The sequence below is a fragment of the Chiloscyllium punctatum genome, chromosome 12, assembly GCF_047496795.1.
Source record: "Chiloscyllium punctatum isolate Juve2018m chromosome 12, sChiPun1.3, whole genome shotgun sequence".
NCBI lineage: Eukaryota > Metazoa > Chordata > Chondrichthyes > Orectolobiformes > Hemiscylliidae > Chiloscyllium > Chiloscyllium punctatum.
In genome coordinates, this window is record NC_092750.1 from 13,055,203 (window position 1) to 13,081,839 (window position 26,637).

The 26,637-nt window shown below is 44.5% G+C and overlaps 1 protein-coding gene across 2 annotated transcripts in view; it reads left to right on the forward strand.

Moving 5' to 3' along the window:
* Positions 1-26,637, forward strand: part of sema3bl (sema domain, immunoglobulin domain (Ig), short basic domain, secreted, (semaphorin) 3bl) — a 196,309-nt gene that overhangs the window by 107,710 nt on the left and 61,962 nt on the right. For both annotated transcript variants that reach the window (XM_072581859.1, XM_072581858.1), the window contains exons 3-4: positions 6,181-6,243; positions 11,219-11,338. In XM_072581859.1, the coding sequence (XP_072437960.1) occupies positions 6,181-6,243; positions 11,219-11,338 (183 nt within the window). The remainder of the gene's footprint in view (positions 1-6,180; positions 6,244-11,218; positions 11,339-26,637) is intronic.

The window sequence follows — 26,637 nt, forward strand, 5'->3', positions numbered from 1 at the left end:
AGTTGTTGTCTGAGAGTGGCTGTTGGTTTGTGTGCTGTTATGAGTCCTAGTGGGCGCAGTAGTCTGGCTGTCAGTTCAGAAATGTTCTTGATGTATGGTAATGGTGGCTAGTCCTAGATGCCTAAGGGAAAGACAACGGAATGAGGACATGCCACAACCCAAAGGACTAGCCACTTTACCAACAGGTCTGCTAGCACGTGTAGAGTTGCTGTTTCCACAGTTGCTAACAGATCTGCCAAGTCTCTCTAGCACTTTTCAGTTTTGATAACATTTACTTTACGTGTACGTGCAGGTAGATGGTTAGGTGTAAAGAGGTCAGCACAAGTTTTTGTTTTAGTTTTGTTTAAGTTGATTTATTATTGTCAGATATACTTAGGTACAGTGAAGTTTTGTTTTGCATGCAGTATTGCATGCCACGCAAACTGCATCAGGGTAATTGAACAGAGCAAGGAATACAATGTTACAGCTGCAGAGAAGTTGCATAAAGACAGAGAGCAACATTTAAATTTAAAATTTGAGAAGTCCATTCAGAAGTCTAATAATAGCCTATCCTTGAGCAACCTGCCCTTTCCAATGCAATTATTAACTGTGAATTTGTAAAACAATGAGTTAATGTCTGATAGTATGGTTGTCCTAGTTTGTACGTTCATATACGTTATGGCCACTTGGCCGTTTGACCTGCTCCATTCAATGTAATCGTGGATGATATGACTTTAACGTCAACTCCACGCTCCTGTTAAATTTCATCCCTGGTCGAGAAAGAACTTACCAAAGTCTTCCTTAAAAATATTCAACGGTTCTGCTTCAATTACTTTTTGTCTTTCCATTAAAACCAATAACTGGAGTAGACCATTCAGCTCCTTGACCACGTTCCGTCATTTAATTTGAACATGGCTGAACAATGGCTTAATTCCATCTCCCACATGGATTCCTTGTCTCACCAATATCGAGCAATATCAGTTCTGACATTCTTTAATTAACCCCCTGCATCAGCAATCTTTTTGGTGAGAGAGCTCCAAACAAGCTCGGGATAAGAATAAGTCACTCAGCCCTGCAAACTCACTCTGCCATTCAGAAAGATAATTCCTGATCTGGGTCTACCCTCAGGTCTACATTGCTGCATATCCCTAATATTCCTTTGTCCATTTGGTCATCAAGAGGCTACATACATCTGCCTTAAAAATATTTAAAGATTTTGCATCCACTGCCTTTTGAGGAAGGGAATTCCAAAGACCCTTTGAGAGACAACATTGATTCCTCATCTCTGTCTTAAATGGGTGATCCATTATTTTTAAACTGTGACCCCTAATACTCGATTTTCCCACAAGTTCAGGAGATACTCGGGAGTACCACCATCTGCAAGTTCTCCTCCAAGACAATCATCATCCTGATTTGGAAATATTTCATCATTCCTTTCATGCCGTGGGGTCAACATCCTGGAATTCCCTCTCTATTGGTATTGTGGGTGTACATTCACCAAATGGATTGCAGTGGTTCAAGAAGGAAGCTCACCAACACTTTCTCAGTTGAGGATACCTTGTCGAATGTTTTTAAAGCAAAGATAGACTTTTGAACAGTAAAGGAATGAAGGGTTATGCTGAGAGGGCGGGTATGTGGAGCTGAGTCCATGAAAAGATCAGCCATGATCTTCCTGAATGGCAGAGCAGGCTCCGTGGGCCATATGGTGGCATGGTGGCTCAGTGGTTAGCACTGCTGCCTCACAGTGCCAGTGACCTGGGTTTGATTATGGTCTTGGGTGAGTGTCTGTGTGGAGATTGCACATTCTCGCCCGTGTCTGCGTGGGTTTCCTCCGGGTGCTCCAGTTTCCTCCCACCGGCCAAAGATGTGCAGGTCAGGTGAATTGGCCATGCTAAATTGCCCATAGCATTAGGTGCATTTGTCAGAGGGAAATAGGTCAGGGTGGATTACTCTTCGGAGGGTCGGTGTGGACTGGTTGGGCTGAAGGGCCTGTTTTCACACTGTAGGGAATCTAATCTATATGTAAGTACAGTAGGGGAATAGGTCTGGGTGAGTTGCTCTTCAGAGGGTCAGTGTGGACTTGTTGAGTCGAAGGGCCTGTTTCCACACTGTAGTAATTCTATGGCCTTCTCCTGTTCCTATTTCTTATGTTCTTGAGGGAAACTAGGGATGGGCAATAAATGCTGATGCAACTAGTGATGCTCATGTCCTGTGAGTGAATTTAAAAACTGCTCGCCTTTAAAGGCCACTGTAACTAAAGTTGACTTATCACAGTAAATTCACTGCTTTAAGTTGACTAGTTATTCCCTTGGCTGATGATGCACCTCAGCCCCTGTGGTGCCCACTGGTTGTAGAAAGCAGTCTCTCTTTTTAATTGTTCTGAGTACTGCATCAAAAAGCATCCTTCACATTTGTATTTTAGCGTTATAATTAAAATACAATCACACGCAGATCTGGAAACTGTTAAACAAAATGTGGCTGTGATTACATTAATCCAAACCAGATTGTCTATTGAATTGTACACATGTAGTATAAAGTGTCCACAGGGTATGTTGCATGATGGACTGGACGACCACAGATATATAAGAGCTCTTCAAGGGGTTTGCTTTTGTTCCTGGTATCTTTTGTTAATTTGTACATCTGTGTAACAAAACTCCCATAGACTCCCTGAGCCCTTTCCCATTTCTTGCTATCCAATTCCTCCCACACTCACCCGTTTCAAATACAGCACATATGTTGGCCGAATGACAAAGATCTCTTTTGTAGATAGGAGGAACTTTTCTCTGTAGTCTTCCTTAAGGGAAGCCAGGGAACCCAAAACCATAGAGCAGAAGGGTCTGAAGCAGCAGCTATTCACCTGAGGCAAATGATTAAGTAAAATATGAAGAAGTATGTCAGAAAATGAGACAAGTACACACGCACACAAAAATAACCTTCAAAATGAAGGGATATATAAGAACAAGTCAATGTACCAGAAGCAAAGACGTTCTCTCCCATAGCCACAACCCGTCTTCTACTGCTAATTTGTTGAACTAATGTTTGTTTTGGCTGAGTTTTGTTTTATATCCTTTAGTGGGATTTGGATGTCTCTGACAAAGTCAGTGTTTATTTCTCATCTGTAACTGCCTCCTAAGTGCCTGTAGCTCTGAAAGCCATGGGCATCTCATGGGTGCCTGATGTTATCCATTTCACTGTGATGAGCCTGAGCACCGCAAGAGGATGTACCACAGAGCAGTAATGGAGGGTAGGCAAAGGGGAAATCACCTTCACTGAGCATCGGGCAGGAGAGAGGTCATTTCATTGACAATTTGACAGCGAGGTCAGCAGCAATGCGCTATACTTCAGGTCATGTTCATCAAAGCAAAAAGGCTTTGTTGCCAAGCATTGGGAATAAAATTAATGGAAGAAAAATGAGGGGATTGAGGTTGAGCACTGATATAAATTCAGAGATTTTAATCTTATTTCCCTTTTTAAAGTCATTACTAAACAAAGCAAAGAAGTGCTATGAGGGAAAGCAGCTTTAGACAAAGCGTGATTGGCGTTCGGAATGCACTGCCTGAGAGTCTGGTGAAGGCAGGTTCAAGCAAGGTGTTCAAAGGGGAAAGAGAAAGAATGCGCAGGGGAATGGGGAGAAGGTAAGGGAATAGCACTAAGTGAGATACTGATTGGGAGAGCTAGTCAAACATGATGGGCTGAATGGCCTCCTTCGGCACTGGGGTGGCACAGTGGCTCAGTGATTAGCACTGCTACCTCACATCATCAGGGACCTGGGTTCGATTCCAGCCTCAGCTGATTGTCTTTGTGCAGTCTGCACATTCTCCCAGTGTCTGTGTGGGTTTCTTCCACGATGTGCAGGTTCAGTGAATTGGCCGTGCTAAATTGTCTATCATGTTCAGGGATGTGTAGGTTAGGTGCTTTAGTCAAGGGAAATGTAGAGTAATAGGGTAGGGGAATGGGTCTGGGTGGGTTACTCTTCAGAGGGTCGGTGTGGACTTATTAGGCCAAAGTGCCTATTTCCACACTATACGGGTAATATTATTCTATTCTATGTATAATCGTGCTTCTTTAATTTGCTTGTGAGCGATGATTCCCAATAATTGGTGCAGGTGATTGATCATCCGTTATAATAGCAATTACATGGGAATAAATGACATTTCAGTTGAATATAATCTTTCCTTTGCATTTGACAATTTCATTTGCAGAGAAGTGTTCTGTATGGTGCAAAGGAGGATGGATTTTAAGAACAGTTCATGGGGACATTTAAAATTTGGATTGTCAGATCATGGTTTATCCAGCTGCTTGTTCAGTTTCCCGTGGCAATCTTTCAGCAGAAAGTTCATCATTGTACATTGTTCCGACTTAGCTAGCTCAGTGAAATGAAATGTCGAGCTATTTAAAACTGAGTGGCTGATGTTTACATGCAGCCTATTTCATAAAAGGCATGTACAGTTTCCAGTCTCTCTAATTAAACTCCAAAGTGATAGGGTTAGAAATTCAAACAGAAAATGCTGGAGAAACCCAACCGTGAAAGAGAGGAAGGCAGAGTTAATATTCCTTATGTCTATCAGATTGCACTAGTGTGGATGGAAAGGGTTAATTGGTGATTAACACACTCTGGGGCAACATCTGACACTTGCTCCACTCCTGTTCATGAATTACTTATTGGATTTATTGGAGGTCCAGTATGACTCTATGCATCTCCATAGACTGTTCTCTGCTGCAATTTCCTCTGACTTCATCTGCACTGGGTCATATACAAGGAGTGAGTTGGATGTAATTTCCCTGTTGCCATGCATCCAACACTTTTGCAGCATTACTCCAAATGGTCAACGTTGATGCCTTGAGGTACCTGCCACCTCTACCAGTATTTGGTATGAGGTAAGGGTTGTTTGAGGTAGTATGCTGCCAATAACCATCCTATATCTTTGTTGTCTTCGGACCTAACTAGTGATTAGTGATAGAGTAACTACACAGTGACACTGTTATTAGTTAACAAGGTTCATTGCATGATGGCAATATGTAAAACCACACTTGGTCAGGTACAGACTTTAGGGAGCTGGAATAGTTCCATTTCACCCTTCCAAAGACTAGAAAAAGACTCCTAATGTTAGAAACACAGCCAGCCACATTACATTGGTGGAAATTTCTCACAAACAATAATGTGCTAATAATCAGATGAAGTATTGTTGTAACGATCAAGGGATAAATACCAACCACTGGTCTTGAGAATTGGCTTTTTTTTTAACGTCCATCCATGCCTGGGGTGGCAAAGGTGGCTCAGTGGTTAGCACTGCCATATGACAGCGCCAGGGACCCAGGTTAGATTCCAGCCTCAGGCAACTGTCTGTGTGGAATTTGCACATTCTCCCCGCATCTGCGTGGGTTTCCTCCGGGTGCTCCAGTTTCCTCCCACAATCCAAAGATGTGCAGGTCAGGTGAATTGCCCATAGTGTTAGGTGTATTAGTCAGGGTATATGTAGGGTAGGGGAATGGGTCTGGTTGGGTTACTCTTCAGAGGGTCGGTGTGGACTTGTTGGTCCGATGGGCCTGTTTTCATATTGTAGGGAGTCTAATCCAAATCGGTACATAGGCCTCAGAAATTCACATGAAAGACAACACCTCTGCCAGTGTAGCATTCCCTCAGTGTTGAATTCAAACCCTGAAATGGGGTTTAAATGGAGAATTTTCTGATTCAAGGCTGAGGGAGTGAAAGTTTGGAAGGTACTCCCGCAAACGGCATTCAGTTGCTTAACTTTAAATCGTTCTCTTAACCAGAAGTTTTAAGGGACACGGGACAAAGGCAGAGTTAGGTCACAGATCAGCCGTGCTTTATTTGAATGGTTGAACAGATTTAGCCTCCTCTATTCCCATTGTTAGCCAAGAACAGTTGTTGTAATTTTACTAACACAAGTTATAGCAACTCGTCGTGTAATTAATGGGTTGAAGTACCGTGAAATGCTAAGATGTGGCGAAGTGCTGTATAAGCACAAGTTTCTATTTTCTTGTAGGCTTAACTATTAAGAACAAATAATATTCCTTATGTCTATCAGATTGCACTAGTGTGGATGGAAAGGGTTAATTGGTGATTAACACACTCTGGGGCAACATCTGACACTTGCTCCACTCCTGTTCATGAATTACTTATTGGATTTATTGTGATTTAATACCAGTTTAACGATCCTCTTCCTTGTTCGCTTTCAGATTTACTGGCCAGCTTTGCCTGGTCAGGAAGAGGAATGTGCCCTCAAGGGGAAAGACCCATTTGTAAGTGCAAAGGATTTATTTTCTACTATAAAGTCTTTTGGGAAAAATATCACTCAGCCATTTCAAGGGGCTTGTTCCGGGTTTAAGAATAATTGTCATGTATTTCAGATTAAAACCCAACATACTGTTCCCTCATCCATTTTATGAGGAGTGTCTCAGATTTTATGCTGTAAGTTGCAGCTATTCAGCGGTCTCCATGTGTTATGTGCATTTTCACTTTTCTGCTTCATAATTAATGGCTTCCCTGAGACCCACAAGGTGCAGTGAGCTTAGTGCTAAGAAGAAACGTTTTTATAAGAAAACACATTGAGCGGATGGAATCCATTGCTGGAAGTCAATGCTTGAAGCAGAGATCACGGGCTGGGTTTTGGAGACAGGTTTGAAAGAATGGAGAACAAGGGGCAAATGAAATGCAGTTTGTGATCGTCCTGCTTGCCGCTGACCTGTCCCAAATACTATGGCAATGGTGGAGGTTTTTGAAAGCCTTCTCATTCTTGGGCACACTGAGACCAAATAATGATCTCTTCAGGGTGTCATCCTATCCCTCCCATTGCTATATGACCTGAAGCAAGGGGAGGGCAGGCAAGTAATCTGGAAGCTTTTCCAGGCTACAAGGTAGTGAGTGTGGAACCTCCTTTTGTGGGTATCCCCAGCCCAATGGAGGTTACTCCTTCCTAAATCTCCCCCTTAATCTCTACCCTCTGGCCTTTGAAATCCATGCCAGGCCCCACCAGTAGGCATACTCCTCACATGCTTAGTTTCATGAATGCCTCTTCTTTGAGGGCTAGTTGGAGTTCCAACACTGGCCACCACTCAAATCTGGTACTGCTGGGACCACAGAGCTGGCAGCTATCCAATGGGTGGCAGTTTTACCGAAGTCAGGATTAAAGTTCAACCTTAAAACCATTTGCATTCACCCCGGGGTTAATTTTCTTTGGGCCAGCCGATAATATCACAGGCCACCTCCCTACCTTTTAGCCAAGTTTGGGGGTTGGGTGCATGGACTAGGGTGCTCTGCGAAATCACTGAATTAACTCCACAGAGGCCGGTGTCCCGTCACCAAGTCACCCTTTGTTTACACATGCACCCAGCTCATTCAGAGCTAGCTCTCAGAATGAACAGAACCCTCTTGCATATTATATCTGTCAGCCAGGGCTCCCTGATTGAACCAGGTTAACAGCCCCCAACTCATAATTCTATGACATCCACCTGGCTGACCTTGTTACAATCATGTTGACATTGAAGAATAGCATGGAGAGGAGAGTGAAGGAAAATGGGGTAAGAATAGCCATTTGAACATGTTGAGCGTGGGATGAGGACAACTCCTTGGTCAGGGAGTAAGCAATAGCACGGATTGGTGTTTCCATCGAGTCACAGAGGCCAACAGCACAGAAAAAGGCCCTTTAGCCCATCGAGTCTTCCATGTTGCAATCTTTACCTGAAGGTGGTATAACACAGGACATGTCAAGCTGTTAGTCAACTGCACCAGAAGTTGAACTTTCACAGTTATTTTGCATATTCAATTTGGGATTGTGGTGAGAGGTGAAATGAGGTAATATGGATTTATCTGAAGGACAATGTGGAGCATCTTTTGTTTATTTATTTGTGGGATGTGGGCATCACTGGTTTGGTCAGCATTTATTGCCTGTCCCTAGTTGCCCTTGAAAATTGGGGTGAGTTACCTTTTTGAACTGTTGCAGATCATGCACTGTAGATGGACCCTATTAGGGAGGGAATTCCAGGATTTTTAATCAGACAGCAGTGAAGGAATGGCAATATATTTCCAAGTCAGGATGGCGAGTGACTTGGATGGCCTACTCCCCTTATGTAGACAAACAGGAGGCTGGGGGACACACAGGAGGCAGCATCAGGAGGTGGAGAAGTCGATGTTTTGGGATGAAGGGCCTCGTGTGGTAGCCCCCTGTTTGTCTACTTTAGATTCCAGCATTAGCAGTATTTTTGTCTCTACTCTTCTATGTACATCAATGAAATGGGTACTGAGTGTATGGAAAAGGGGATCCGAAGGTCAGTCAATGATTGAAAGTGGGGGGGTGGGGGGGGGGTGGTGACAGTCAATAAGGGCGGAGTTAAAAATTCCAGAGAGTGGGACTGTCCCGACCGACTGGGCACCAGTAATGGCTTGAAGAGTGCACTGGTTTTAAAGGAGTGCACTGGGTCAGGGTGGGAATGGGTGGAGCTGGGAGATGAGTAACAGGAGAGTCAGAGAGGAAACAGCTGCACTATTTCAAACAAGCCGGGCACTGATACAAGGAGTCCAGACAGCAGGGAGTAGGATGTATATCTTTGATAGTATTCCCAGAGCCTCCTGAGCAAGAGGTTTGTATCACTCCCTGATGCGGGTGGGATGTGTAACAGAGACAGTGTTACAATGGGCTGGTCTTTCTTTGCCTATTCTCTTAGACACTGGAGTACATGATGAGAACGATCCGTTTCTGACCTTGCTCCTTTGACCTCCCGCAGAGAAGCTGTTTCTTGTGCTTTCTTTGGCAGCATCGATTTATTTTCTTTTCTGTCAAATATCTCGATGCCCACTTCCCAACCTCAGCACAGGCCCTTTCATCGGCGAGGGAGGGGTTACTGCAGGCCGACAGAGTCTGGTGGTGGGAGCGTGTATCTGTTGAGGAAGAGCCTGTGTGTCTCGCTGGGAATGTTTCTCACCACACAGTAACATGCTGCAAAGACAATGGAGCAGCCATTTCCTCACTGCATTAGGCACCCTGTGAACAAGACCTTCTGACCTTGAAACGTTTTGACAAAGAACTTAAATAGTAAAGTGACACTGATCAAGGTTCCTCTGTGAAACAGCTGGCTGTATGGACCAACAATCACCCTTTTCGGAGGTCACGTGATAATATTCCAAACGCCTCCCAGTGGAGAGAGCCTGGGAGGCTAGGGGCTACCGCCATAGAATCCCGAGAATGTGGAAGCAGGCCATTCAGCCCATCAAGTCAGCATCAACTCTGCAAAGAGTGAGCGATTCAGCCTATCGAGTCCATATTGGCCCTTCAAAGAGCATCCCACCCAGACACACCCCATCCCTGTAATTCTGCATGTTTTCATGGCTAATTCCATCGAACCTACACATCCCTGGACACTGTGGGCAATTTAGCACGGCCAATCCACCAAAGCTGAGCATGTTTGGACCATGGGAGGAAACTGGAGCATCCAAAGAATACACACGCAGTCACGAGGAGAACGTGCAAACTTCACACCAACGGTTGCCCAAGGCTGCAATTGAACCCGGGTCCCTGGGGCTGTGAGGCAGCAGTGCTAATCACTGAGCCACCGTGCCACCCCAGCAAACCCTGGAGCCGGCTTGGGACAGGAACACGAAGAAGGGGTGCGTCTCATTCTGACATTGTCACAGTCTGACCTGAAAAGCCATCAGGCCTGGGAGTATCAGGAAGTGACCAGAGACTGATGCCCAATGTTCCAGGCTGCAGAGCCACTCAAGATAATGACCCCAATGTGCAATTAATCATCAAGACTGCCCATACCAGTGGAAATTTGATTTTCTTTAATTCCCAGGATGTGGATGTTGATGGCACTTATTATCCATTCCTAGTTGCCCAGAGGCCAGTTAAAAGCCAACCACATCACTGTAGCTCTGGGGTCACCTATAGACCAGACCATATCAGGATGGCAATTTCCTTCCCTAAAGGACATTAGTGAGTCCGATTGATTTTTTCTCCTGACAATCAACAATGGTTTTATCATGAGATTCTTAATTCCAGATTTTTATTAAATTCAAATTTCGCCATCTGCCATGTCAGGATTTGAACCCTGGCCCCCAGAACATTTCCAGAGTTTCTGGATTGATCTTCTAGCAATAATATCACTAGGCCATCACCTCCCCAAATGGCAGAATACCGGAGCCAGGAAATTATTAAATCAAAATCCTTAACTCACACTCTTGTAATTCAGGAGCCAGTGATTGAAATAATTGTTCTGCTTTCTCGTCATCCTGTGCTCATATTGAATCCCAGTGAGTGGAATTTTAAAATCATCAGCCTATTTTCAAATATTTCCATGCCTGCACTCCACCTCCCCAAGTCCCCCATCAATCTCTATCATCTCCTCCAACTCTCCCAAGGTCTCTGCACTCCTCCAGTTCTGGCCATTGTGTGTTCCTGATTTGAATCATCGCACCATTAGTGATATGCCTTTAGGGCTGAGACCCTAAGTACTGGAATTCCCTCATTAAACATCTCTGCCACTCCATCTGTCTCTCTCATCCTTGGTCCTGTAATGATGTGTAGGTGCCAGTGTTGGACTGGGGTGGGCGCAGTCAGAAGTCACATGGCACCAGGTTACTGTCCAAAAGGTTTATTTGAAATCACAAGCTTTCGGAGCACTGCTCCTTCATCAGGGGAAGCATCAGTGCTCTGAAAGCTTGTCATTTCAGATAAACCTGTTGGACTATAACCTGGTGTTGTGTGACCTTTGACTTTGATCCTGTAAAACCTACCTCTCAGCTATCTTCATAACTTTCTATGAGGAGTTAAACTTCACTTGTTAACACCTCCATCAAGTGCTTTGTGATGTTTTTAACAAATGTTATATAAATGGTATCATTGCAATATTCACCTGTAGAACTGACATATTGTTTAACAAGAAAATTAGGCGGTTAAATAATTTGAGTGTGATGTTAATCGAATCGATCCTAATTTTTAACAGTGCAGTCACAATAGTTCGAGTGGTCTCCTTCTGTACTGTAGCGACTAATTGGGCTGAATGGCCTGTTTGAGATTCCCACACTGGGAGTGTTTAAAGCAGCCTTTAAGCACAGGCAGGGATAGAGGGTTCACCAGTGTCTGCAAGTGAATGCACACTTGAGCCAGCGGTTCTATCCCAGCATTCACAGTCCCCAGACGTTGGTTTCTCCGACCCCACACACTCCCATCCCCACTCCCCAGAGTCTGTGTGCTTTATTCCACTCTCCTTTCTGTTCCAGAGTGAATGTGCCAACTACGTGCGGGTGTTGCACCCATACAACCGAACCCACCTGCTGGCCTGTGGGACAGGAGCCTTCCAGCCAATCTGGGCCCTGATCTACGTGGGACACCGAGGAGAGGTAAGGAGCTGCTCAGCTTTTTAAAGAGCCCGATCTTCACCTGCCCAAGTCCCATGGACTGAGGCGGTGTTCGAATCGGGCATTCGTCCTCAAAGGGCAGGAACCTTCTTCCGCGGCAGAAAGTGGGACTATAGGGTGGAGTGGGTAACTCCTGCTCCACTACTGGGAGCCCAGCATTTACACAGGTTTCTCCACCACACTGTGTTTTTCTGTTCACCCTCAAATGTAATAACAGCAGTGTACGTAACGGCTCTTTGACTTACAAGATGCAGCTGTCATGGAGACATACTGCACCGAAAGAAACCCCTCAGTCCATCTCCTCCATACTGACCAGGTTTCCCGAACTAAACTCGTCCTATTTACCTGTATTGTGCCTATATCCCTCTCAACCTTACTGATGCATATAGCTGTTCAGACGTCTTTTAAATGTTGTATCTGTACATGCACCTACCACTGGATGTAGGTTTGCTCGCTGAACCTCATACATACATACAGAACCCCAACCTGAGCTACAAATCTTCTCAAAACTCACTAAAACCTACCACTTCCTGTGGTAGATCATTCCACACACGAATCACCCTCTGCGTGGAAACGTTGCCCCTCAACTCTCTTTTAAATCTTTTCCCTCTCACCTTAAACCTATGTCCTCTAATTTTGTACTCCAATATCCTGGGAAAAGGTCTTGGCTGTTCAGCCTATCCATGCCCCTCATGATTTTTATAAGGTCATCCCTCAACTTCCTACGCTCCAGTGAAAAAGGTTTCAGCCTATCAAACTTTCCAGTCCCAGTAACATCCTTATAAATCTATTCTGCACCCTTTCCAATTTAATATCCCTCCTGCCCTCCAACTTCAGAATAGAGAAATTAGGAGATTAGCTTCAGTCTGTCAGGAGTCTTTAATTATATCGAAAGATCTTCACATCTCACCAGAGGGCAGAGAAATAATCAAAAGTTGGAACAGTTCCCAGGGATGACTGACGGTCATTTCAGCTTCAGAAAGAGAGAATTAGAGAGGCAACATAAATTCAGAGAGAGATGACAGTGATACAATTCATCAACGAGGTGGCTGTATGTCAACGTAGAAGAAAATGAATGAGCTAGAGAAAGGGGACTTGAGGAACCAGTATGAAGATAACGCATGATCATTGTGAAAGGAATATGTAAGGCAAATGGCAGGGACAACTTCCTTCAGAAATGACCATAGATTCCCTACAGCGTGGTAACAGGCCATTCGGCCCAGCAAGTCCACCTTGACCCTCCGAAGAGTAAGCCACCCAGACCCTACCCTGTTACTCTACATTTCCCCTGACTAATGCACTTAACCTACACAAACCTGAACACTATGGGCAATTTAGCACGGCCAATGCACCTATCCTGCACATCTTTGGACTGTGAGAGAAAACCCACACAGACACAGGGAGAATGTACAAACTCCATACAGACAATTACCTGAGGCTGGAATCGAACCCAGGTCCCTGGGACTCTGAGGTAGCAGTGCTAACCACTGAGACACCATGCCACCCCATGATGAGGATGTCAAGGACTGAACACCTTTAAGGTTTGATCACCTGTGTTGGAAAGGAGGTTAGTGGTTAAGAAGGTTGATATCCAGTGGATCCACGTCATCCAAAGCTGTAGTGTGGAGCAATGAAAGGGGGATTTAGGGATCTCTTTCTGTCAGCAATGCTGATGCGTGCTGTCTTGGGGGGAGCTAAGTGACATCACAACCAAATTAAGATTCTGGACAATGCAGAACATTGTTCATTTACACCTGCTGGAAGTGATATACATTTACAATCAAGGACATATTCCCTCGTGTGACAATATATGCTTTTAGAATGATTTGTTCTATCCTGTGTTGTAAACATATTCCATGGAAAGCAGAGAAACTACCTTTAGGTTTTTTTGATTGACTAAAGAAGCATGAGTGGGTGGAGTTAGGCTGACACAGACCCAGGGTTTTAATTTTTGTGTTCAGTTGTTGAAGCTGGGGTCTTTGGAGTTGACGATACTAGATACAGCTCTCTCTATCTCTCTATACTGCTGCTGCTGCTGCTACAAATGCTTGAGGTTTGTCTCTGTTGCAGGATTTATTCTGGCAGTGTTCCTTCTTCTGATCTGGAGAAGTTAGCAAGTGAGGGAAATCTGTTTCAGAACAGGCGATGAGTAGTAGTTAAATAAGATATAATTTTGATAAGTATTTAAATAGAGATAAAGTTATGCCAATTCTTTTTTTTTGCTTGTGTTTTAACTGTGCTGTAAGAATAAAGTGTGCTTTGCTAAAAACCTAGTAGTTTGACCAATTAAGCCACATCTGGAATGCAGCACCTAACATTTGCCTTTAAATAAGCTAAAAGTTAGGGTCTAGGCGATCTCCTTGATATGTTTTGAGAGGGTTTGGTCTGGTCACCTTCCAACTCCACCCCCTCCCTCTCTCTATCTCCCTCACCTATTGGTGCTCTGCATTGCCTTTTAAGGGCATTCATTTTTGTATGGTAATATCTACTTGCTTACTTAGCAGGATTCATTTTACACTAATAATGAGACGTGGTTTACCATGAAACATGGTTTATTATCTTTGAAACACAGGATAGATACATATACAATGCTAAAAAGGCAGTCTTTCCCTCTAATATCCTGAGTAACCTTGCAGTTCTTAAATGTCTATGCCCACAGACTAGTTTAAAATCCGCTTTGGGAGTGCCAGAGATTAGAAAGTACGTACTACCCCAATTACAGCCGGTCAATCTGGCGTTGAAGCATTCCTTCCTGCTCCCAGGGATGTTCTATTTCAAAAATATACTTTAGTCATAAAAACTATCTTAGTGTATGTTCACAGTCACAAATGCAGTTCGGTTCTGGGCAGTAGCATTTCAAGGGAACAAACAAACATTGGAGTTTGACTCAATCCAAAAAAACAAAGACATCCCTTACACATACAAGACGATATTTACATTTATTTGAGGCACTAGCAGGGTCCGATCACTAAACAGAACCCCATTTAACCTCAGTTCTCAGACCTCAGACCTCAGTTCCTGCTGCTTGGTCCTGATGTTCTCAGGAGTATGTGAGAAGCCTCTCTGATTTGAGTGGCTTCTATTAACTAGTTATCCACATCATTTCCCAGTACAGGGGCTGAGCAGCAGTTTGATATAACAATGTAATTACCATAATTTAATAAAACCAAAAGAACTGCGGATGCTGAGGAAGGGTCACTGGACCCGAAACATTATCCTTGATTTCTCTTCACAGATTCTGTCAGACCTGCTGAGCTTTTCCAGCAATTTCTGGTTTTGTAGCATAATTTAAATTGAGTTTGAATCTCAGGAAGTGTGTGACAAAATGTTGGATGTTGCAAGTTTCCCTAATGGTTGAGCCAAACTGTCTCAAAAACAGTTCAACTGAAACTCAGATATAGTATTCCACCCAAAACCTGTAGCATTGTCTCATCAACAACGCATTCAATGGTCAATTGGGATGAATGGCTTGCATGTCACTCTGGCTTGATTCAATTTGGCAATGAATACTGCAAGCTTCCTGGCTTAATATCTCAGTTCCACTGACTCATTAACATTTGTTCAATACAATCAATCAAGGTAACTGGTTTGCATGCCTGTTCTGTTGGCCAGTTTTCCCAGCATGCCATTCAGTTTGCCAATATTACTTTCAGTGTCCCAAAAGAGCTATTACTTTGTTTAAAAATTAAATTCCGCCACCTGCATTTACATGTATATCAATCAGTTCGAATACATGGGTATTGTACCAGTAGTGGCTAATCGATGAAGACCTGAAAAAGGTTGCACCCTAAATATTGATGTTTCCACCTCCTGATGCTGCCTGGCTTGCTGTGTTTATCCAGCCCCTTGCCTGTCGACCTTGGATTCCAGCACCTGCAGGTTTTTTTGTCTCCAGCAGATGAAAAACAGCACGCGTGCTTTAGTGATGTGGATTCAGTTGTGTATAAGAGCACTTTTGGATATAAATAAAGGATGAAAAGAAAACAAAGCACATGGAGTCATAGAGATGTACAGCATAGAAACAGACCCTTTGGTCCAACCCGTCCATGCTGATCAGATATCCCAACCCAATCTAGACCCACCTGCCAGCACCCGGCCCATATCCCTCTAAACCCTTCCTATTCATATACCCATCCAAATGTCTTTTAAATGTTGTAATTGCACTAGCCTTGACCACTTCCTCTGGCAGCTCATTCCATGCACATACCACCCTCTGAGTGAAAAAGTTGCCCCTTAGGTCCCTTTTGTATCTTTCCCCTCTCACCCTAAACCTGTGCCCTCTAGTTCTGGACTCCCCCACCCCAGGCCCCCAATCAGCTTTTGAAAGTTCTTGCCTAATACTGTCAAAATTGGCCTTCCTCCAATTTAGAACTTCAGCTTTAAGATCCAGCCTATCCTTTTCCAACACTATTTTAAATCTAACAGAATTATGGTCACTGGTCCCAAAGTGCTGCCCCACTGACACCTCAGTCATCTGCCCTGCATTATTTCCCAAGAGTAGGTCAAGTTTTGCACCTTCTCTAGTAGGTAAATCCACATACTGAATCAGAAAATTGTCTTGTACACACTTAACAAATTCCTCTCCATCTAAACCCTTAATACTATGCCAGTCCCAGTCAATGTTTGGAAAGTTAAAATCCCCTACCATAACCACCCTATTATTCTTACAGATAGCTGAGATCTCCTCACAAGTTTGTTTCTCAATTTCCCTTTGACTATTGGGGGTCTATAATACAATCCCAATAAGGTGATCATCCTTTTGTTATTTCTCAGTTCCACCCAAATAACTTCCCTGGATGTATTTCCAGGAATATCCTCCCTCAGCACAGCTGTAATGCTATCCCTTATCAAAAATGCCACACCCCTTCCTCTCTTGCCTCCCTTTCTATCCCTCCTGTATCATTTCTATCCTGGAACATTAAGCTGCCAGTCCTGAGCCATGTTTCTGTAATTGCTAGTCTCATGTTCCTAACCATGCCCTGAGTTCATCTGCCTTCCCTGTTAGGACCCTTGCATTGAAATAAATGAAGTTTATTTCATTAGTCCTACCTTGTCCCTGCCTGTCCTGACTGTTTAACTCGCTTCTGTTCTCAGCTGTACCAGTCTCAGATTGACCTCTTTCCTCACTATCTCCCTGGGTCCCATCCCCCCACCTTGCCGGTTTTAAATCCTCTCGAGCAACTCTAGCAAATTTCCCTCCCAATATATTAGTCCCCTTCCAATTCACGTTATTCAAGATTTACGCAGGGCGGGCAGAACACGCTGCATGGTAGTAGTTTCCCAAAGACACAGGTTGAAGTCCTGCCTGTTCCAGAGTTTTGTTAAAACATCCCGAATGTGGAGAGGTTGTCTCCCATTTTAGGAGTGGCTAGAACCAGAGGGCATAATCTTAGAGTAGAAAGTTGCACATCTCAGAGAGAGTTGAGGAGGAATTTGTTCTATCAAACGGTAGTGGAACTCTTTACTGCAGAGGGCTGCCGGTTCTGGGCCATTAAGTATATTCACGGCTGAGATTGACAGATTTTGAATAAAAAGAGCAAAGGGCATAATCTCAAAGATTTTGTGGCACAGTGGTAGTATCCATACCTCTGAACCAAGAAGCTTGGGTTCAAGTCTCACTTGCTTCCCAAGATGTATCACAACATCTCTGATCAGAAGATATAGAAAAAGCATGTGTGATTTTCTGCCTTATCTTTGAAATCACTGTGAACCTGGGGAGTTTACACCTCACCAGATACGACAAATTAGTGCAAATGACCCACCAAACCTGCCTTGCCAATCAGTCCAGTCGTGGCACGAACTTTCCTGCCCCCATCCCCTCCCCCGCATTAACCTTGATTCTGTGAGAGAGCAAAAACTTCTTTGTCTCTGATTAAATGTCTCTAATGATGGAGACTTCACACAGTGCTCCAAAGACTCACAATGGCCCAGAGGTATCATTGTTAGGCTATTAATCCAGAAACTCTGGTAACAATCTAGGGTTCAAATCTGACTATGGCAGATGGTGGAATTTGATTTCAAATGAAAAAGAAAATCTGAAATTAAGAGTCTGTTGTTGGGAGACACTATCTGGTTCACTAATGATATTTAGGGAAGGAAACTGCCTTCCTTACATGGTCTGGCCTACATGTGACTCCTGACCCACAGCAATGTAGGTAAAAACAATAACTGCAGATGCTGGAAACCAAATACTGGATTAGTTGTGCTGGAAGAGGACAGCAGTTCAGGCAGCATCCAACGAGCAGCGAAATCGACATTTCGGGCAAAAGCCCTTCATCAGGAATAAAGGCAGTGAGCCTGAAGCATGGAGAGATAAGCTAGAGGAGGGTGGGGGTGGGGAGAGAGTAGCATAGAGTACAATGGGTGAGTGGGGGAGGAGATGAAGGTGATAGGTCAAGGAGGAGAGGGTGGAGTGGATAGCTGGAAAAGAAGATAGGCAGGTCGGACAAGTCCGAACAAGTCAAGGAGACAGTGCTGAGCTGGAAGTTTGAAACTAGGATGACGTGGGGAAAGGGGAAATGAGGAAGCTGTTGAAGTCCACATTGATGCCCTGGGGTTGAAGTGTTCCGAGGTGGAAGATGAGGCGTTCTTCCTCCAGGCGTCTGGTGGTGAGGGAGCGGCGGTGAAGGAGACCCAGGACCTCCATGTCCTCGGCAGAGTGGGAGGGGGAGTTGAAATGTTGGGCCACGGGGCGGTTTGGTTGATTGGTGTGGGTGTCTCGGAGATGTTCCCTAAAGCGCTCTGCTAGGAGGCGCCCAGTCTCCCCACTGTAGAGGAGACCACATCAGGAGCAACGGATACAATAAATGATATTAGTGGATGTGCAGGTAAAACTTTGATGGATGTGGAAGGCTCCTTTAGGGCCTTAGATAGAGGTGAGGCAGGAAGTGTGGGCATAGGTTTTACAGTTCCTGCGGTGGCAGGGGAAAGTGTCAGAATGGGAGGGTAGGTTGTAGGGGGGTGTGAACCTGACCAGGTAGTCACAGAGGGAACGGTCTTTGCGGAAGGCGGAAAGGGGGTGGGGAGGGAAATATATCCCTGGTTGTGGGGTCTTTTTGGAGGTGGCGGAAATGTCGGCGGATGATTTGGTTTATGCGAAGGTTTGTAGGGTGGAAGGTGAGCACCAGGGGCGTTCTGTCCTTGTTGGAGGGGTGGGGTCTAAAGGCGGAGGTGTGGGATGTGGACGAGATGCGTTGGAGGGCATCTTTAACCACGTGGGAAGGGAAATTGCGGTCTCTAAAGAAGGAGGCCATCTGGTGTGTTCTGTGGTAGAACTGGTCCTCCTGGGAGCAGATACGGCAGAGGCGGAGAAATTGGGAATATGGGATGGCATTTTTGCAAGAGATAGGGTGGGAAGAGGTGTAATCCAGGTAGCTGTGGGAGTCGGTGGGTTTGTAAAAAATGTCAGTGTCAAGTCGGTTGTCACTACTGGAGATGGAGAGGTCCAGGAAGGGGAGCGAGGTGTCAGAAATGGTCCAGGTAAATTTAAGGTCAGGGTGGAATGTGTTGGTGAAGTTGATGAATTGCTCAACCTCCTCGCGGGAGCACAAGGTGGCGCCAATGCAGTCATCAATGTAGCGGAGGAAGAGGTGAGGAGTGGTGCCGGTGTAATTATGGAAGATCAACTGTTCTACATATCCAACAAAGAGACAGGCATAGCTGGGGCCCATACGTGTGCCCATGGCTACACCTTTGGTCTGGAGGAAGTGAGAGGATTCAAAGGAGAAATTGTTAAGGGTGAGGACCATTTCGGCCAAATGAATGAGAGTGTCAGTGGAAGGGTACTGTTGGGGACGTCTGGAGAGGAAAAAACGGAGGGCTTGGAGGCTCCTTTTCCACCTATCCACTCCACCCTCTCCTCCCTGACCTATCACCTTCATCTCCTCCCCCACTCACCCATTGTACTCTATGCTACTCTCTCCCCACCCCCACCCTCCTCTAGCTTATCTCTCCACGCTTCAGGCTCACTGCCTTTATTCCTGATGAAGGGCTTTTGCCTGAAACGTCGATTTCGCTGCTCGTTGGATGCTGCCTGAACTGCTGTGCTCTTCCAGCACCACTAATCCACAGCAATGTAGTTGACTCTGAACAGCCTTTGGGCCATTAGGGATAAGCAGTAAAGGTTGTTCTAGCTAATGATACTCAGATCGCATGAACACACTTTAAGAAAAGCCTTTGAATGCAGAAAGTTTCTTTGCTTTTTCCATAGTGAGGACTTGACCAATTAGAGTGGACTTGCCAACCAATCAGCAACTCCTTTTCCCTGTAGTATAAATTATTGTGATCACTCGATCTTTGTCATGCTAGTATTTGTCCTGATGGGTGTGCAGTGGAAAACCTCAGCAATATCCGTACTTGTACATTGTGCATTCATGATTCAATGTAAATATGATCATGTCATATCTTGGCATTGGTAAATATCCAGAAACCCCTCCCTTCCATGACCACTGTTCACATGGCACTGAAGAGCAAGTTACTAACAAGTGTGGCTGCCACAATTCCTGATCTCTGTCCTCATTTTAGTTCACAGTGCTCTTCCCAGGTCAAATATTTGCTCTCCATTCAGAGGATGAAGGGAGTTGCTGTTTTATTGTTGATTCCCAATTGCCCTGAGGGCAGTTAAGAGCCAGCCACATCTAGACTAGATTCCTCTAGTCATTCTCCCCTCACTAAAGGGTATTAGCAAGGCAGGTTGGTGGATTCATGGTCGTCATTAGACTCTCAATTCCAAATTTTTATTGCATCCTGCAATGCAATTGTACCATTCTGGTCATGGTGGGACTTGAACCGTGTCTCTGGAATACTAGATTAACAGCCCAGCACTGTTACCACTAGGCCATCACCTCCTCATATATGTCAAAGCTGCAGTTTGCAGAGTACAGCTGTTTAAATTGGACAGCTTAAATGTTTCCTGCTCTGGAAGGCACATTTCTGGAGTTGCTTCATATCCTTAACAGCAGCCAATTCTTTCTGAGCTTTGAGTCAAACCGTTTATTAGCTCTACAAAAACATCTAAACAGAATTCGGAGTGTGAAATGAAACTTTTTGGTGTCTACGTTTGCTCCATCTGAATCAATAATCAATATTTATTGGGTGCAGCTTCTGTCAGATCCTCTGCACATGCAGACTGACTAGGTATTGGATAATTTGCTTATGTTTTGTGTGTGCAGAGGCTTAGAGTGCACAGAGGTCTCGTAGGGAGCGAGTCTCCTGCCTCCCATCCTGTATTGACCATGGGCACAGTGGCTGAAGGAATGCTGAGTTTGGAACTTGATGTTTCTGTCTGTATTCTCCAAGAATAGGTGATTCGGCTTGTGAAGCACTGGCCAACTCAGCTGACTTCGGGATATCAACTGCAGCTGAGTAGGCAGCTCTCTTGCCTCTGTGTTAGAAGATTGTAGATTTTTGTTGAAGCTGTTTCACTAAGTATGTTCAAGGCTGAGATTTTTAATCATAAAGGAGAGAACCAAGGGTTATGGGAAAAAGGCAGGAAAGTGGAGCTGAGGATGATCAGATCAGCCCAGGTCTCATTGAAGGGTGGAACTGACCCATTGGGCTGAATGGCCTATTTCTGGTTCTATACCTTACAGTCTAAATCTGGACTGGCCCTCCAATGAGATGCTGAGGGAAGGCTGCATTGTTGGAGGTGCCATATTTTGCGTAGGATATTCAGGTGAGACCCCAGCGTAGCCACAACCTCTCTGATCAACACTCTCTGAGTGGCTTGCAGGGCCATTTGAGAGGTATGGGAAGCATCAATCACATTGCTCTGGGTGTGGAGCCATATGTAGGCCAGACCGGGTAAAGATGACCGATTCCCCTCCCCGAAGAACAGAGGTAAACCAGATGAGGCTTCACAACAATTGTTGGTCATTTTATAATCACCATTTCTTTATATCCCAGACTTACGAATTAAAAGTGGACAGGCAGGAAGCTAGAAGAACACAGCAAGCCAGGCAGCATCAGGAGGTGGAGAAGTCAACATTTCAGGTGTAACCCTTCTTCAGTCCTGTGTGTTCTTCCAGCCTTCTGCCTATCTACTTTGGATTCCAGGATGTGCAGTTTTTGTTTTGTCTCTAACCAGACTTATGAATGACATTTCAATTAACCTCTAAAATGGTCTTGCAAGCCACTCAGAGAGTGTTGATCAGAGAGGTTGAGGCTATGCCGGGGTCTCACCTTAATATCCCACGCAAAATATGGCACCTCCAACAATGCAGCCTTCCCTCAGCATCTCATTGGAGGGCCAGTGTGGGACATAAACCCATTTTGCCAAGCATTAGATCTTTAGCATTCAACCATGGATTGGTCCATGTACCACACCTGCTTGATGGTGATCCATGGACAATTCAACATCAAACCTAGCAGAGCTTTTACAGCACAGAAAGAGACCCTTCAGCCCATTGTGTCCATGCTGGTCATCAAACATCCATCTACTCTAAATCCAATCATAAAGATATCTGTAAGCATAACTGATGGATGCTTTACTTGTTTCATTATAGCAAGGTTTTGATGTACAGTCGGCAGTCGACAGCGCAGACACCAAACTACAGGCCCCCAGGAGCAGCATTGATGGAGAGATGAAAATAATGCCTGCTGTTTATAATCTGTCTGAATAAATGAATCAGAGAGATTGTCAGACAGTTTGGTTAATCATTGGAGTTTAGTTAATCCCTTTCTGACCTCTGTGACTATAACATCATGTTGCTAAACTGCGTTCATGAGAATTTAATCATCCAAAAGCTGGCTGATTTCCACTGTACATCTATTAACAAGTTAACTATTCTATAACAGTTGCCAGCAATACCTTGTTGGACTGTATGGCGCCTGTACAACAGCCAACTTGCAATTTCTAGAGTGCAAGTCAATGTATATGTTGTGAAAGTCTACCATTAATCTTTATTTGAGATGTTGCAACTGATTGTTATATATAATTTTGCATACGCAATCCCTCCATTAGGCTACTCAATGGAAAGGGGGAATCATCTGACAGAGGGTTAACCAAATTGCTTACTTAATCCTCATGCACTGTTGGAAGTCTGTTACATGACGGCTTGGGTCAAACCACTGAGCCACTCAGTGACAGTGTCGCCACAACATCAGGGAAGAATCCACTTTCTCGCCATCCCCCTCCCTTTCAGATCTCCCTAGATTTATAATCACAAAGGGACCTCTGAGAGGCTGGAGTTACTCTCCAGGGATCTGAGAAGATCGAGAACGCACGATTGTAAGAAATGTGAGCAAGAGTAGGCCATTCAGCCCCTCAAGCCTGTTCTGCCAATCAACAAGATCATTGTTGATCTGGACCAGGCCTTAACTCCTCTTTCCTGCCAGCTTAAGAACACAAGGGAGAGGGAAGTTGAAGGAGTTATACTAAACCTTAAATACATATCAGCCCTGTGGGGGTGGTTAGGATTCACCAGAAAGAGCAGTTGGGTGTTTCATTTCTTTTCATCATGCATAGGGTTGGGGTATCACTAGCTGGGCCAGTATTTATTGCCAATCCATAGTTGTTGCTGAGAAGGTGGTGATGAGCTACCTTCCTGAACTACCGTAATCTATTTGGTATGGGTACACCCACAATGCCATTAGGTTAGAAGTTCCAGAGTTTTGACCCAGCCACACCAAAGGAACACAGGTACATTTCCAAGGCAGAATGGTGAGAGGCTTGGAGGGTAACTTATTGGGGTGGGGGAGGTGTTGCCATGTATCTACTACCCTTGTGCTTCTGGTTAGTCATGGTCTTGGGTTTGGAAGGTACTGTCAAAGAAAACTTGGTGTGTTACTGCAGTGCATGTAGGTAGTACATGCTGCTGCTACTGGTAATGTAGGGAATGGATACTTGGTGATGTGATGCCAATCAAGAGGACTGCTTTGTCCTGGGTGGTGTCAAGCTTCTAGAATGTTGTGGGTGCTGAGTGAGGAATGTTCCATCACATTCCTGACTTGATTCTTGTAGAGGGAGGACAGGTTTTGGAAGCTAGGCTTCAATGACTCTCGGATTCCTATCTGACCTGCTCTTGTAGCCACAGTATTTATATTGGTGGTTCAGTTTAGTTTCTGGTCCACCATATTGATAGTGAAGAATTCAGTGATGATAATGCCATTGGATATCAAGGAGCATTGATTAGATTCTCTGTTGTTGGAGATGCTCATTGCCTGGCATTTGCCTGGCATGACTGTTTCCTTCTATTTGGCGAAAGTAGGTATTGCAGATGCTGGAGATTAGAGTCAAGATTAGAGTGGTGCTGGAAAAGCACAGCAGGCAGGAAAATCGATGCTTGGGGCAAAAGCTGATTCTTGATCAAGGTCTTTTGTCCAAAACGTCGAGTTTCCTGCTCCACGGATGTTGTCTGACCAGCTGTGCTTTTCCAACACCACTCTAATCCTGTGTCCTTCTATTTGTCAGCTCAAGCCTGGATATTGTTCAGATCTTGCTGCATTTGGACATGGACTGCATTAGGGTTGAAGGAGTCATGAATGGTGCTGGACCCTGTGCAATCATTGGTGAACATGTGCACTATGACCTTACAATGGAGAGAAGGTCATTGATGAAGCAGCTGAAGATGTTATGCCATGAGTCAATGCCAGTGCCAAGTGTTTGTTCATACCCTGCATGGTTCAGCTGAAGACTAGCTGAAGAGACAAACAAGTCACAAGGACATGGAGAAATTGGATTCAAAAAGTGGAATACAACTTTGGTTTGGATGAAGAGCCCTCTAGAGGCTTGGATTTACATGTAGCCCTTAGAATGATTAATAACTCAATTAGCTTGTCTCACACAGGAAAGAGGTCTTGATTCATTGAACACAAAACATTGTCAGAGAGTGACTGCTCTCCATCTATCAATCATCTATTCAATGGACTGTTTGAGGTAATAGCCCTTCTTTATAATCACTACGCAAAGGTTTGGGAGTTTGAAATTGAGAACAGCATCTGTTATCCCTGAGGGCATGAAGCCTGCAACTGTACTTTGTCTATTGTAGGAGATGTTAAAAACAGTTTGAGCACCTCGTGGGAATTCCTATAATGGAATCATTTTTAAACATCTGATAATTAATGGTCATAAATGGATATTGACAGGATGAGTGTGTGTATTAGGCTTTTAATTTTATTGTGAGTAACATCATTAATATAATATTTGTATGCCATTCATGAGATCATCAATGTTTGTCCATTCTCCATTGATCAGTCAATCAATTGGGAAACATCTGGACACAGCTGGAAAAGCACCACACTTGGAAAGGACTCAGCAAAAGTATTAGCTTTGCTTAGTTGGCAGTCCCTGAGTAGGAAGGTGGAGCACTTAACACCAACTCCACAAAGTGAATTAGAGAGTCATAGAATCTTACAGCATGGAAACAGATCTTTTGGTCCAACTCATCCATTTCAACTATGTTTCCCAAACTAAACTCCTCCCATTTGCCTGCATTTGGCCTATATCCCTCTAAACCTTTGCCCATTTATGTACCTATCCAAATGTCTTTTAAATGTCGTAACTCTACTCACATCTACCACTTCCTCTGACAGTTCATTCCACACACGAGCCACACCCTTTGTGAAAAAGTTACCCCTCTGGTCCATTTTAAATCTTTCATCTCTCACTTAAAAAACATGCCCTCTAGTTTTGAACTCCCCTATCATAGATAAAAGACCTTTGTTGTTCACCTTATCTGTGCTCCTCATGATTTTATAAACCTTTATAAGGTCACCCCTCAAACTCCTACGCTCTAGTGAAAAAAGTCGAGCATAATAAGTCAAGCACTCCAATCGCCTCAACATCCTGATAAATCTTTTCGGAACCCTCTCTAATTTAATCATATCCTTCTTATAGCAGAGTGATCAGAAGTGGACACTGTCCTCCAATAGTGGCTTCATCAACGTTCTGACATCCCAATACCTGTAACTCAATGGTCTGAGCAATGAAGACAAGCACGTTAAATGCCTTCTTAACCAACCTGTCTGCATGTAACACAGCTTTCAAAGAACTATGTACCTGAACCTCTAAGTCTCTCTGTTTGACAACACTACCCAGGGCCCTACCATTAGCTGTATAAGCCTTGCCTTTGTTCATCTCACCAAAATGTAAGTAAGCTTTATCTGTCATCCCTCAACCCAGTTGATCAAGATCACTTTGTAATCTTAAATAACCTTCTTCAGCATCACTGTAGCACCAATCTTGGTGTCATCCACAAACTTAATAATGATGCCTCTTAAATTCTCATTCATATTGTTTATATAAATGACAAATAGCAGTGGACCCAACATCAATCCCTGTCGAACATCACTGGTCACAGGCCCCCAGTCCAAAAACAACAACCCTCCATCACCACCCTCTATCTCCAACCCTCCATCACCACCCTCTGTCTCCGACCCTCCACCACCACCCTCTATCTCCAACCTTCCATCACCACCCTCTGTCTTCTACCCTCCATCATCACCTTCTGTCTCCAACCCTCCATCACCACCCTCTGTCTTCTACCCTCCATCACCACCCTCTGTCTCCAACCCTCCATCACCACCCTCTGTCTTCTACCCTCCATCACCACCCTCTGTCTCCAATCCTCCATCACCACCCTCTGTCTCCGACCCTCCACCACCCTCTGTCTCCTATCCTCCATCACCACCCTCTGTCTCCAACGCTCCATCACCACCCTCTGTCTCCAACCTTCCATCACCACCCTCTGCCTCCAATCCTCCATCACCACCCTCTGTCTCCGACCCTCCACCACCCTCTGTTTCCTACCCTCTATCACCACTCTCTGTCTCCAACCCTCCATCACTACCCTCTGCCTCCAACTCCTCATCACCACCCTCTGCCTCCAATCCTGCATCACCACCTTCTCTCTCCTACCCTCCACCACCACACTCTGTATCCTCCTTTCCACCACTATCCTCTGCTTCCTACCATCAATCCAATTTTATATCCAATTGGCAAGCTGTTCCTGAACCCATGTGATGTAACTTTACTAACTAGTCTACCACATGGAACCTTGTCAAAGTCTTTACTAAAGTCCATGTAGACAACGTCCAATGCTCACTGTCCTGTTCATACCTTATGATCATTAAGCAGGGCATTCAGTCCAGGGAGAGAGCTACAATCAGTGCAGTATTTGATTAATCACTGATCCTTGTATGGTGCTTGATTCCTTTAATGTGTGGAGAGAGCAGCTGAGTCAAGTGACTGACTCCTGTCTCTCAGAGGCAAAATTCTCAAGAGAGCTGAGACATGCTTCTCATAGCTATGACTAAAGCTGCCATAGCCCTAATGTAGGGCTGCT